The 11,475-nt window shown below is 51.3% G+C and overlaps 6 protein-coding genes across 6 annotated transcripts; 3 read left to right on the top strand and 3 right to left on the bottom strand.

Annotated features, from left to right (window-relative positions):
• Positions 1 to 203: 203 nt before the first annotated feature.
• On the top strand, positions 204 to 985 carry CTAM01_16979 (dopa 4,5-dioxygenase; the record flags this gene model as incomplete). Its single annotated transcript, XM_060532971.1, has 4 exons — positions 204 to 375; positions 442 to 516; positions 590 to 656; positions 727 to 985. 4 exons carry the CDS (start codon positions 204 to 206, stop codon positions 983 to 985), a joined length of 573 nt encoding a protein of 190 aa, XP_060372456.1.
• Positions 986 to 1,725: 740 nt separating this feature from the next.
• Positions 1,726 to 2,076, top strand: CTAM01_16978 (uncharacterized protein; the record flags this gene model as incomplete). Its single annotated transcript, XM_060532970.1, has 1 exon — positions 1,726 to 2,076. One exon carries the CDS (start codon positions 1,726 to 1,728, stop codon positions 2,074 to 2,076), a length of 351 nt encoding a protein of 116 aa, XP_060372455.1.
• A 549-nt stretch (positions 2,077 to 2,625) lies between these two features.
• CTAM01_16977 (uncharacterized protein) lies at positions 2,626 to 3,840 on the bottom strand (the record flags this gene model as incomplete). Its single annotated transcript, XM_060532969.1, has 1 exon — positions 2,626 to 3,840. The coding sequence occupies one exon, from the start codon at positions 3,838 to 3,840 to the stop codon at positions 2,626 to 2,628; it is 1,215 nt and encodes a 404-aa protein (XP_060372454.1).
• Positions 3,841 to 4,524: 684 nt separating this feature from the next.
• On the top strand, positions 4,525 to 4,881 carry CTAM01_16976 (uncharacterized protein; the record flags this gene model as incomplete). Its single annotated transcript, XM_060532968.1, has 1 exon — positions 4,525 to 4,881. The coding sequence occupies one exon, from the start codon at positions 4,525 to 4,527 to the stop codon at positions 4,879 to 4,881; it is 357 nt and encodes a 118-aa protein (XP_060372453.1).
• A 297-nt stretch (positions 4,882 to 5,178) lies between these two features.
• CTAM01_16975 (uncharacterized protein) lies at positions 5,179 to 7,291 on the bottom strand (the record flags this gene model as incomplete). The annotated part of the gene is made up of 2 exons (XM_060532967.1): positions 5,179 to 7,092; positions 7,196 to 7,291. 2 exons carry the CDS (start codon positions 7,289 to 7,291, stop codon positions 5,179 to 5,181), a joined length of 2,010 nt encoding a protein of 669 aa, XP_060372452.1.
• Positions 7,292 to 9,078: 1,787 nt separating this feature from the next.
• Positions 9,079 to 10,642, bottom strand: CTAM01_16974 (uncharacterized protein; the record flags this gene model as incomplete). Its single annotated transcript, XM_060532966.1, has 3 exons — positions 9,079 to 9,550; positions 9,612 to 10,074; positions 10,132 to 10,642. 3 exons carry the CDS (start codon positions 10,640 to 10,642, stop codon positions 9,079 to 9,081), a joined length of 1,446 nt encoding a protein of 481 aa, XP_060372451.1.
• Positions 10,643 to 11,475: the final 833 nt, after the last annotated feature.

Genomic DNA, 11,475 nt, shown 5'->3' with positions numbered 1-11,475 from the left:
GGGCTTTGTTTACATCCGATCCTAGCCGCTTTCTGCTCATTGTGTCGGCGCACGTGAGAATCGATTTGATTGCGTGATTAAGCGGCTAATGCTCCGCACTTTGGCCTCGAGCCATCCCGTCGGCTAGGCTTGAATCATGAACTTGTCAAGCTTATGAAGGAACAACATTAGCCATCAGCAAGAACATCTCGCAGCGCCTCATCATGACCATGGTTACCCAATCTACGCCTCCGACCCCGCAGACGGATCTGAAGACGGTGGTCGAAGCTCGGACTCGGGAATGGCATTTCCACATTTACTTCCTCCTACAGTCCCCGACTGAGACTTCTGCTGCCCTTGCTCTTCGTGATGCTGTTTTGAGATTGCGACGCGACGGTAGGTTTGAAAGACGACTCTCACCTGGACGAGATTGTTTGAATCATTGCTGATACCCACGGTTAGGCGCGTTCGTTGCTGTCCCACTATTCAGGGTCAACGAATTTCCTATCGGACCACACCCAGCGGGATCTTATGAGAGTGAGTAGTGCCAAAGTTCATCTGCATGTAGGTATGAGACAAAGAGCTCGATTGACCAAAAGTTCGCATGTAGTCTGGGTTCCCGACTCCTCGTTTTCTGACGTCTTTTTCTACTTGGCGGCAAACCGAGGTAACTTAAGGTAAGACCAGAATCAGTAATTGCTTTAAGTAGTCATGCTGTCTTGATGCTTACATGTGCTCAAAACTTAGTGTCCTCGTACACCCATTGACATCGAGTCAACGTCGAGATCATGAGACAAGGAATGCCTGGATGGGTACTCCGTGGCCTATTTACCTTGACAGCTTGCCATCCGATGGCGATGTTCCTTTTCAATATCCCGAACTGGGTCTTGGTTGGTCCACTTCGCCGGAGCAGGAGATAACCTTGGAGGAAAGGTTGAGAAGGGGTGCAAAGGTTGAGACTCTGTTAGCTGATGACCCAGAGGCTGCTCCTGCGCCTAAGGATTGAGAGTTTCTCAAGACCGATAGTGCGCGCCAATTACAATGCTAAGGTAACTTGACACCGTTCGGATTTCGCCTCGCTGCAGTAGGAGAAACTTCCAGCGATGTCGCTTCGTGATGTGGGTTGTGGATTGTAAGAACCTCGGAGCACGTGTGACATAGAAAAGTAATCAAATACAAGCCATTGATGATTGTCCTCGAAAGCCATGAGCCGTGTACGAATCCGCCGCACTTCCAGTCTGTCATACCTATCGCTCGGACACGCCGGCCACGGTCAGCTAGGACGTATGGCAGGACCAATGAGTTGTCAACTTGTCCACTGCTGTTAGATGAATTAGTGGATTGCTCTCAGTCTGCTGCCCGAATTGTGCGACTATCAACTGTCAAGTTCGGATAGCATCTCGACCAAAAGGAAGTACACAGGCGAGTCGCAGAGTTTGCCTTGTTACAGAGATGTTTGCTCAAGTCTGCTGTTCTTGTAGCACGTCGCGTGGGACGAGATGGCATATGTCCAGTACGCACACTATATATTACGCCATCCCGCGAACTATGTGATGTTCGCGATAGTCTTCAACGAATCCTGCCTACTTTGGATGACTTTTCTTAGAATTCGTAAGATTCACCAGAAGCACATCCATGAGAAATCGAGTAAGTCTCCGCCTTGACTTAGAATAGAATGACATTTATCTTGAATACTGAACTCTAAACCCGCCAGACAACTATACAATAACAATAACGTCTCTAAACATGAAAAGCGCCGTAATCATTGTCGCCGTGGTACTCACCCAAACGTCATTGGCCGCCTTTTGTGCAGCGTCCGCATATCTTGGGGCAGGACGACCTGGTAGCTGTACCGGACAAAATCTGGGCCATGGGAATTCGTCTCGACCAGGGGTTAGCGAGTGCTTCGAGGCAATCAATGGTGCTTGTGGGCTGGTAACAGATCGAACAGCTGGGGGAGGTTGTAATTGCACTATCAATTTCTTCTCTGGAGGGGATTGCAATCGCACTTCCGTGGGGTCTTTGCGCTGTAACAGGGTTGGTGCATCACTGCAAGTCAACTTTGATCACTTCAATATTCGCTGCCCCCGGGATTGAAGTGCAGAAAAGAGAATTTACTACGATGGCCTACACTAATTAAGTTGACTAGATTCCTGCCTAATCTGAACTTGATCTCACCATAAATACATTAACGGGGTAGGCAGGGCATAATACCTTACCATTGGGAGGAGGTTGTAATCGTTCTGTCAGAATCAGCGCTTAATAACGCAAACGTCATATTCAAATTGAAATCGTTTTGAGTGCGCGACCATAGAATGCGGTCTCCAGCGGGTGGCCTTCGGCGGCTACAGTGGCCGGACATCACCACTAGCGTTGCCCAGGGCTCAGCTCCAGGCCCGTGTTCCCATTAGTTTTAGATGGATCAGATGGTCAAAGAGAGAACCGACATGCACAGAAGAGCGAATAAACCCAAGCGAAATATACTCTTTAGAAAGAATACAGGGTTAATATTTCTAGAAGTTGAGGTATAATAGTAGAGTGAATAATAGTGTAGAAACATCCCCTCCAAGAGGGTCGCCATAGAGTTCCTCATTTACAGTGATAGTCCCCATCCCATAGCGAGCGGCTACTGAGAGCGACACCTGCTCACCAGGGATACCTCCGGACTTCGTCTTCTTTGCTCAAGTCCAGACCTCTATCCAGCTGTTTCTGATGTTCGTTATCGAGGTACTCTAGCAATACCTTCCCATACATTTCACGCCCCTTGTAGTTTGCAACTGTATCATCCCAGCTACGAACAGCACTAGCGAGTCTTCCAGGCACGTAGTCCTCAGCAGCCAGCTCAGTGACTGGATGAAAGTACGTTCTTATCGTGAAGACAATAGCCTTGCTCTTGGGAAGACGGCGCAGCGATTGCCTCTCGGAACGAAAATAGTGATGCTCAACCGCTCTATCTTTCTCAGCCGTACTCCAACTGACAACTGGGCTGTCTTCTTCACCAATGCTCCAGCTCCAGGGCAAAGAGTCATCCACCTGGATAAAGTAGTTGTTGCGGGAGTAAATCTGGTCGCAGCGCAGGCGCTTGAAGAAGCTGGCCATGCCGTTGTGCAGCTTTTCCTTGTAGTGGGGGACCTCGCCAGACGTGTGGATCTCCTCGAGGGACATGCCAAACTTGTCGCTCAATCTCCAGAAGCCGGCCAGCAGGATGGAACCGCTGAGCAAGTAGTACTTGCCGTCGGGCCGTTCGATCATGATGGCGAGGTCGTCTTGCACGAGCCTAGCGGCAATGGCGGCTGGGTCTTCCTTGAGAGGTGTTTCGACGATGTTGAATGATTCCCCCGACCAGAGATTGTCGATGCCGACAGCGGTTCGTTTGAACATCGTAGGATAGCGAGCAGGAAGATACTGACACAATTCTTCTAGAAGCTCCATGGCTGCAGGATAGGCCTCCGGGTCTGTTCCGAAGCACTTCTCGCCCCGTTCAGCGATTCGAGCAGTCTTGTCGGCATGGTATCGAGGATAGTGGTTGTCCAGCTCAATCCAGTCCTCAGGCTGGACTGAACGAAGGCCCATGGTGACGTTATATTTGGGGCCGTAACGGAATGCGCGATAGGGCAGAGGCTTTGTCGTTTCTACTGACCAGTCCGGGTAGGGACTGGGAATTGGCATCTGCCATGTTTCTGAAGCTTGTTTGGACTTTTCAGATTGTGTTGTAGAGGATGTCTTGTTGAAGAGGGCTCCTTTTCGCGGTCGCCGCGCGCCAAGCGATCGTGAGAGTATGGCTGCTGAGAAGAGGGCGAAGAGCCCGATGAGAAGTTTCCAACCATCCGAGGGGAGTTCCGATAACGCTAATAGAGCCATGTTGAGGTACTCTGTGTGACCTGGAGTTTGGTAATCTACTAGTACCCAGTTAGGGGGACAAAAGGCACCCGAGGTTTGGATGAGGCCTATCTATGCTGGGGATAGTTGGGGTGCACATATGAAGGAGGTACTGCAGAGGCTAAGATGATCTCCGGTGAATTGAAGGAAATTGCAGAGCATTATCACTGCAGCCAACTTTTCGAGTCAGCTACGTATTAGGAAATACCTTCCAGTAAAGAGTTTGGTTCCGCTATCCGGTCGGCACCCCGTCCCACGCCCGTATCTCTTCTCCAGACTCGTCCCCGCAAGATCGGCTCCCTCTGGGAACCGATTCTCCACTCGACCGTTCCGAGTTGGACGGGGGATGCGCTTTACCGGAACGGGAAATTTTACCCTATCGTCCTATCTTCCAAGTCGATGCTTAGGGATCCTTCTTTGGCAAACTCGCGGGAGTGAAACCGAACCTTGTTCCTGGATGTCTCCAATGCCTAGAATGAAGAGCCTTTCTTAGAGATTTGGGGTATTGCCTAAAGAAGCATTCTTACACTGATGAATAGAGCTCTATATATACCAGGTGAATGGGCAATGTTGAAACATGGTAGCATCACGCACTCAATAAAGATTTGACATCATCATACTTACCACTATTTTCCCAACGAATTGCACCAAATATTGATCATCACAATGGCCGCTTTCCAACATTACGCTAAGGCCCAATCAACCTTCCAAATCCCCCTTCTCGCGGGTGACAACGCTTACCTCGGAGATGTTTTCTCAAGCGACGAGTCGAACCCAGAGAAACCCATCTCATCCGGCCTCTTCCGTTTGAAGAAGGGCGAACCGCTTACGTACACCTACAAGTACGACGAGATGAAGATCATCCTTGAGGGTGACTACACGATCTCAGACGAGACGGGCCAGAAGGTCGAGGCAAAGCCCGGCGATGTCTTCCACTTTCCCAAGGGCTCAACGATTACCTTCACCACCAGCGACTACGGTCTGGCGTTCTATGCTGGTCAGCGCAAGAAGAGCGACTTCTGAGGAGATGTTGGGCGAATCGATGTTGGGATGTGGATGAAGATAATGAGAACGATGACACATGGACCCAAGACGATGATGAGGCGAGATAGAAGATGACCGAATAGGAATAAACAATTTCATCGTAAATCTACATGATTCCCAAATGACCGTTATCCCAGAGCCTGCATTATGCCCGTGTCGTGGCTAGCCCAACGCCTAAAGAATCGGACCTGTGCCCTGCGCATTCTAGACCTTTCCAATAAGATGATCCAAATGAGCGGTGTCTTCCAACTGAGCTCCATAACATAACTCCTTTAATCACCCAAACATTGAACGTAAGTCGTTATCTTCCATCACGTCAATCCAGTGAACCGTGGGCGATCCGATATCGTTATCGTACGCCCTCCAGATGGACTGGACAAGATCCTTTGCTACCACGACTGGGGTCGGAGGTAAGCTGCTCTCCAGGATACTCAAGCGCCTCATGACGAAGTGGCGAGCACTCCCAACGTCAAGTGTCATATTGGACATTGAACCCTCCCGCGTCGGAGCCTCTGCCATCTGGCTAATGTACTGAGACAAGTTGTGCGAATCAAACAGCGGCGGAGGGCTGAACATGTTTGACCCCGTCCCTCCCATCAGGTCTTGCTGCAGGGACCCGAAAGCACCCATCATATCAGACGTAGCTGGTGCGTCGTGGCGAAGTCCGGTACTCGCCGAGATGTACAGCAGTGGCTGGATGACGCGGGTACCCGAAGTTGCCGGGATGTGTTCGAGGACCTTGACGAGTCTCAAGGCCAGGGGAATGATCCACTCGTCCCACGGCACAGAGCCACTCTCAGTCATTGGTGATTCGGCCGGCAGTCGTAGGGAGACCAGGTCAGGGAAGGTCTGGTACAAGTGTAACAGCGATGAGAGTCGATAGGCTTCGGCAACTCTAGCGAGGTGGGACACCGGCGTCGAGCTGTCGCCCGTGCCGACATCCGGGGTTTCCGACGGGAACTCAAGCTCCAACAGCTGCTCCTCCAGACGCTGGGCTCCTATCAAGTCTTGAAGAGCATTTGAGAAGTACTTTTGTGGATCCATCGCTTGCCTCAGTCGATGTCGTGCGCTGCGACACAGCCGAATCGACTCGGCGAAAAGGCGTGTTGTTAGAGTAGAGACACCGGTCCACGGGTGGGGTGAGCGCTCCTCGATGATCTGAAGCGCCAAGTCTGCGTCTCCTTGATCAAGCGGCTCATCATCGCGCACCACGGAGAGAAGCATCTCGCAGTACGCCAAGCTCTTATTGAAGAACGAAAGCATGTCTTGGTTCGCGGTAGAGAATGACGCAGATTGCGCATTCAGCCGGCGGATGAGAGATCTCACTTCTCTCAAGAATGGGAGCCCGTACAAGCGGGAGTCGACCCAGCAGACCGTTGTCCCTAAGCAGAAGAGCGAGAATATGAGACCCGTTGGAACGGAGCGGAATTCGCCTTGTGCCTTCACGACCTGGAGCTCGGCTTGAATGAAGTCTGTCGCTCGTTGCATGAGCCGTAGTGCGGATTGCCTCATGCTCGGGAGTCGGGATGCCAGGAACGCGGCGGACATGCTCTCGAGAGAGCTGCACACCGTGGCGGAGGTTCTCCAGAGGTCTATGGCGATCTTTCGATTCAGATTCGCGTTCGAGTCGAAGCCGGACCACGCTGGGCACACCTGCTCAAACCAGTTGATGATGAATGCCGAAGAGGTGTCGGCGAGACTGGGCGATAGTGAGTAAGGAGCCAACTGGGTCTGATCTGCGGGTCTTGAGGCGCCTGATTGTTGAACAATCACACCGAGAGATGGTTGACGAGGTGAAACGGGTTCCTCCGCGAAAAGTTGAGATATTTCATCAATTCCTCCATCGCTCATTTGATAAGCCCCACTGGCCTCCTCATCCCTTTCTCCAGCCCCATCTCGCTGAGCTGAACTCTTAGAAGAGGATGAAGAGATCGAATGTCGACTTCTTGGGGAACTACTGCTGCTCGCTGAACCTGAGTTTCGCTTTTTGGCGCGCGCCTGGCCCTCGGGTGCGTCGGCGGCTGGTCGTTTCGGTGATGTTTGCGTAGGGGGGTTGAAGTCGTCGAGTGTCAAAACCTGAAGGGCGGGCTGATGTTTGAACGACCATCTCAAGCCCTGCGCGAATCCTCCACACTTGATTCCCTTCCGTGTGCACTGTTGACAAGCTGGTCGCGTCTCGTCACATTTCAACTATCGCAGGATTTTGTCAGCAACCATATGTGGGGTCGTTTCCGTGAGATCCTCGTTCATCGAGGTTCAGTGGACAGGCATAAGACGGGTGGCAGCAACGTACGTGCTTGGCTTTGCAAGTAACACAGCCCGATCTCGACCGAGGATTGAGACCAGTTCTAGTTTTGGATACCGACTTTGAAGTCTTGGAGGGTACCATTGAACTTTATTCCGATAAGTGAGGGGTTTCCAAGTCCGGTTGAGAATTGCTGAATGCGGTAGTCGATAGGATATCAGATCAAAGTCGTTTCGACGCGAATTCGAGTTCGTTGAGCAAGGGACGGATGGAAACAGGCCACAAGGACTTTTTTGTTCCGAGAGTCACCGGTCGTCGGTGTTCATCGCGATCGGATGAGGGTTCATACTGGTAGCCCAGGCCCAGTCGCGGCAGTGCCATAAACGCGGGGGAGGGCATCTTATGACGCTATTTGTAGTTTAAGGTATCTTGGCTGGCGCATGATAAGCTAGCGACGTTCATGATTGGTGGTAGGGGCATGTTTGATGGATGAGACGGGTTGGAGCAAACCGCCCGCCATCCTTGCAGCGGGAGAGCGGCACAGCTGGCAGACCGATGCCGCTTGATGTTCGTTTCGCCTTCGATATCTATCGTGGTTGCTTCTCACTGGCCATAGAGCTTCGCCGTATTGCATTCTGTAAGGTCATGCTGGACCGTTGATGTGAACTGTGATTGAAGAGCAGAACTGGTCCTGTGGATCTAGAGAATACAGATAACCAGGCTCACAAAACTTATGAAGACTTCAATCCAGATATGCACTGCCTGTCGTCACTCCGGCGGTCCCGTTCCGGTGACACGAAGTAGGTAAAGGTCAACCCGCTAGAGGTTCAGCTCAAGACACTATGAACGTGAGTCAGAGTCATGCTTTTCGTATAACTTCGTATAATGCTACATATATGGCCACTTGCCCTTCTGCCTGAAGACCAAGAATGCCCGAAAGAAGAAGGAAAAGGGAGACCATGTTGATCCCGAATTCCCGCAGACTCTTTGATTTTCGGCGCTGCGGCGATAAGAAAGCCAAGGGACCAAGGGTGGGAGAAGAATTCCAGGGATTCAAGGGGTTCCAGACCAAGACACGCGGCGATCGCCCCCGGTTCACCCCGCATTATGCAGGCTCAAAGCCCAATCATGGCCACTCTATTGTCCTTTATCTATCCCGGTACCGGGATGGCCGCCGCGGGAGGACCAATTTGCCCAAGATAAGCCCAGCCAGCGCCTCTTCGTGTTTCCCATGCTGCCCTCGCACTTTCGGAGACTCCTGCCATCGTTCTCTTCGCATTCCATATTATCATTTCTATCGGGGTGGCTTGAACCTGAGTGATAGGGTGACTGCATAAGCGTCTCTCAGATACTCCGACTTCGGCCGGCATGGCTGGTCCCTGGCCGAAACTCACGATACCAATGAGGCCGACCAACTCATCAATGTGCGAAAAACACACGACGTAAGCCTTCATCTTCTTGGTGTTTGCGTGTCTTTTGAGCGTAATGCGCGTACAGGAGTTTCAATCTCACTTCAATGCTTCATGTACCCCGCATTCTGCTATTCCTTTCCCGTCGAGCGCGCTTCGCTCCCGCTGATCTGCTGTCGTTTTCATTAGTAACGAATTCCACTCACCTGAATGTACCTCCACGTCACCTCGCGCTCCCGTGTTAGCCACCTGTAGCTCTTGGCTCACGCGGCATGGCACTACTGATGGTCTCATCATGGAATAGCTTGTACATGTAGCCAGCAAACAATATCACGACTAAGTTCGATAGCAGCTCCAAGCCCCAACCTACCTGTAAGGTGGGGTCCTTCTCGAGGTCTCTCTTAATTAGATCAATGAGTTGGACAATAAAAGAATTGTGACAGCGTGATCTGGAGACTCTTGAGACTTTGTTAATTCTCATAAAGATGTCGGCTATGCGTTGTAGTAGAAATACATGTTGTATCATTGGACAGTCCATTTCTTCTCCCAGCCCTTGAAGAAAGGCGCTTCTGCTAAGGTCTGCGGCTCCCAATCCTTCTCAATCAGGCCATTCTCAACCTGATACTTCTCATACTCCTTCAAAGTCGGCTTGACCACGTGCTCTACATGCCATGTTCCTTTGTATTTCAAGAGGCTCTCCTTACCCTCGTTCAACACTTTGAGAACCAAAGAAGGAATAAAAGGCTCATTTTTGAACTCAGTTAATGGCGTGAACAGGGCTTTGAAATTGAAGACAACGCCGCCAGACAACGGGAGGCGGCGCAAGGTCTGCCAGTCGACGCGTAGGTGAACCTCTTCGGGCTGAAGGCTAGGAGTTTGATGCTCGCGATGGGAAAATTCGGGGTGTTCGGAAGGAAGATACAGCGGCTGGCCTTTCTCAAGACCCCATGAACCACGTTGAATGGGTTTGTTGGTGGGCATCTTAGTGAAGAATCTAGAGCTATGTCAGTGATAGGAACATTGAACCATCAACCGCACTCAGATTGGGGTCTTACCGATCCATGCTGAATTCCATCTTTTCTTTGTAGTCTGGGACAACTTTGTGTATGCCTGGCAGCCCCAAGCCCACCTTTTCACTGAGTTTCCAGCCAACAGAGGAGCATATTATTCCGGCTCTCAGAACATACTTTCCAGTCTCGTGATCTCGAAGCATGATTCCAAAGTCCTCAGGGACATTGTCCAAGAGCACAATCAGTGGCTCAGTGGCAGAGAGATATGTCGTTGTCCCAAGAATGTTGTTGTGCAAGATGTTACCCTCGAGCTTGAATTGATTGGGATATCTTGCGCAGATAAACTGAAGGACCATTTCCATAAGTTCTTTGCAGGCGAGCTCGGAACCGGGCATGCTATCGAGAACATGACTGCCATTCTTTGCGTACAGATCTTTGCGCTCGGCAACGCGCTCCCTGTATGTGTTTTCAAGCTCGATCCAGAAATCCGTATCCATCTTGGTTAAAGCTGGCAGTCTTCATATGAGTTTGAGTGCACGATTTCTAGAATCCTGGCGGGACTTACACATGGTCTGATGATAAGCCCATCTAAACGGTCGGTAGGGCCGCGGGACGGCCTTGTCAATGTCAAAATCTGCCAATGGCGACGGCAACGGAACACCTGAGATAGTTGCATAGTCTGGAAAGTCGCCGAGTTTCTGAATGTCATCAATGCTGAAGCCACTGAAGTTGAACAGAGAGGGGTCGGCGGATCGGTAGTCGGCATCCACTTTCAACAGAGGCTTCGGCGTCACGGCGAGGTCAACCTCTTTGACGTCCGCGAATTGTGGTCCAAGCTCCGCAATTGTTGCTCTTTGAGACGGCGGGAACGCGTCCACATAGCTCTGTTTCTCGGCCGTAGTGACGGAAGGCTTCTCGGCCGGCTGGCTGAAGGACGGGGCGCGGTTGAACCTCGAGAAAACCCTCCGGCTGTCAATGAGACTGCTTATGAGATAGAGGAAGGCACTGGTGAGTGCGGCGATGCCAAGCACTGTTGTGACGGCATAACGGTCACCGAGTTCAATCGCGGAGGACATTGCGGAAGATTCTTTTGCTCTGTCATACAAAATGACTTAGCACCGATACGTCCATTTTCGTCGCTGGAGGCTAGGGGATAAGTATTCGCAACTCGCGAGCACAACTATGGTCTATCAAGATGCTCAGAACACAAGTCACAGGGTCGAGTAGATGCATCTGGTAGATTTAGCCAGCAGCCGCCTCTATGCTACCGTTTGACCATCCGCATGATGCGGCGCGTTACAGTCTGGAGGGTAAGACGTCGTCTTTCACACCCTCACCGGAACCGGAAAGATTATACGGACGAGAGCTTGAGCCTTGATCCATTTTGCGTCACAGAGTCTAGCCCAATTTGTTAAATCTACCCGGCTCTCTCTCTCATCCACTGATGATGCAGCGATAAGGTCAGGAACATGGGATGCGGGATGACCCCGCTTGATGACCACCCTGTCTTGGATGTCTCCCACGCTCCCCCGGCTGTGCCCGCAAGCCCGTTCCTCACGTGGCTCGAGGCTGCGGAGGCCGCAGCGCCCGTGCATCTCTAATGCTGTCAGGGTTTCCTTGCATGTATCCGTAAGCTCCTATCAAACGACACTCAGCTGCCTAGGCATTGCAGTGTTACTAGGTAGAAGCCAATGTTTAGCTATAAGTCAACATACCCACTTCCTGGCACCCCCCTGTTTCTGGCACCCACAAAAACGCGAAAATCCACCACAACCCAATGCCCACCCCCAACCTCCTTTTATCACAACATTTTCAATTCGCGTCCAAATGGGCTCATCTTTTGCACATGTCTTCTTCTATATATAATGCCTCAATATACCGAAGATCAGCTTCGTCAGGCTCTCGAGGA

This window comes from Colletotrichum tamarilloi (assembly GCF_030869305.1).
Source record: "Colletotrichum tamarilloi strain Tom-12 chromosome Unknown Scaffold_295.1, whole genome shotgun sequence".
Lineage (NCBI taxonomy): Eukaryota > Fungi > Ascomycota > Sordariomycetes > Glomerellales > Glomerellaceae > Colletotrichum > Colletotrichum tamarilloi.
This window is presented reverse-complemented; position numbering and strand designations above follow the sequence as displayed.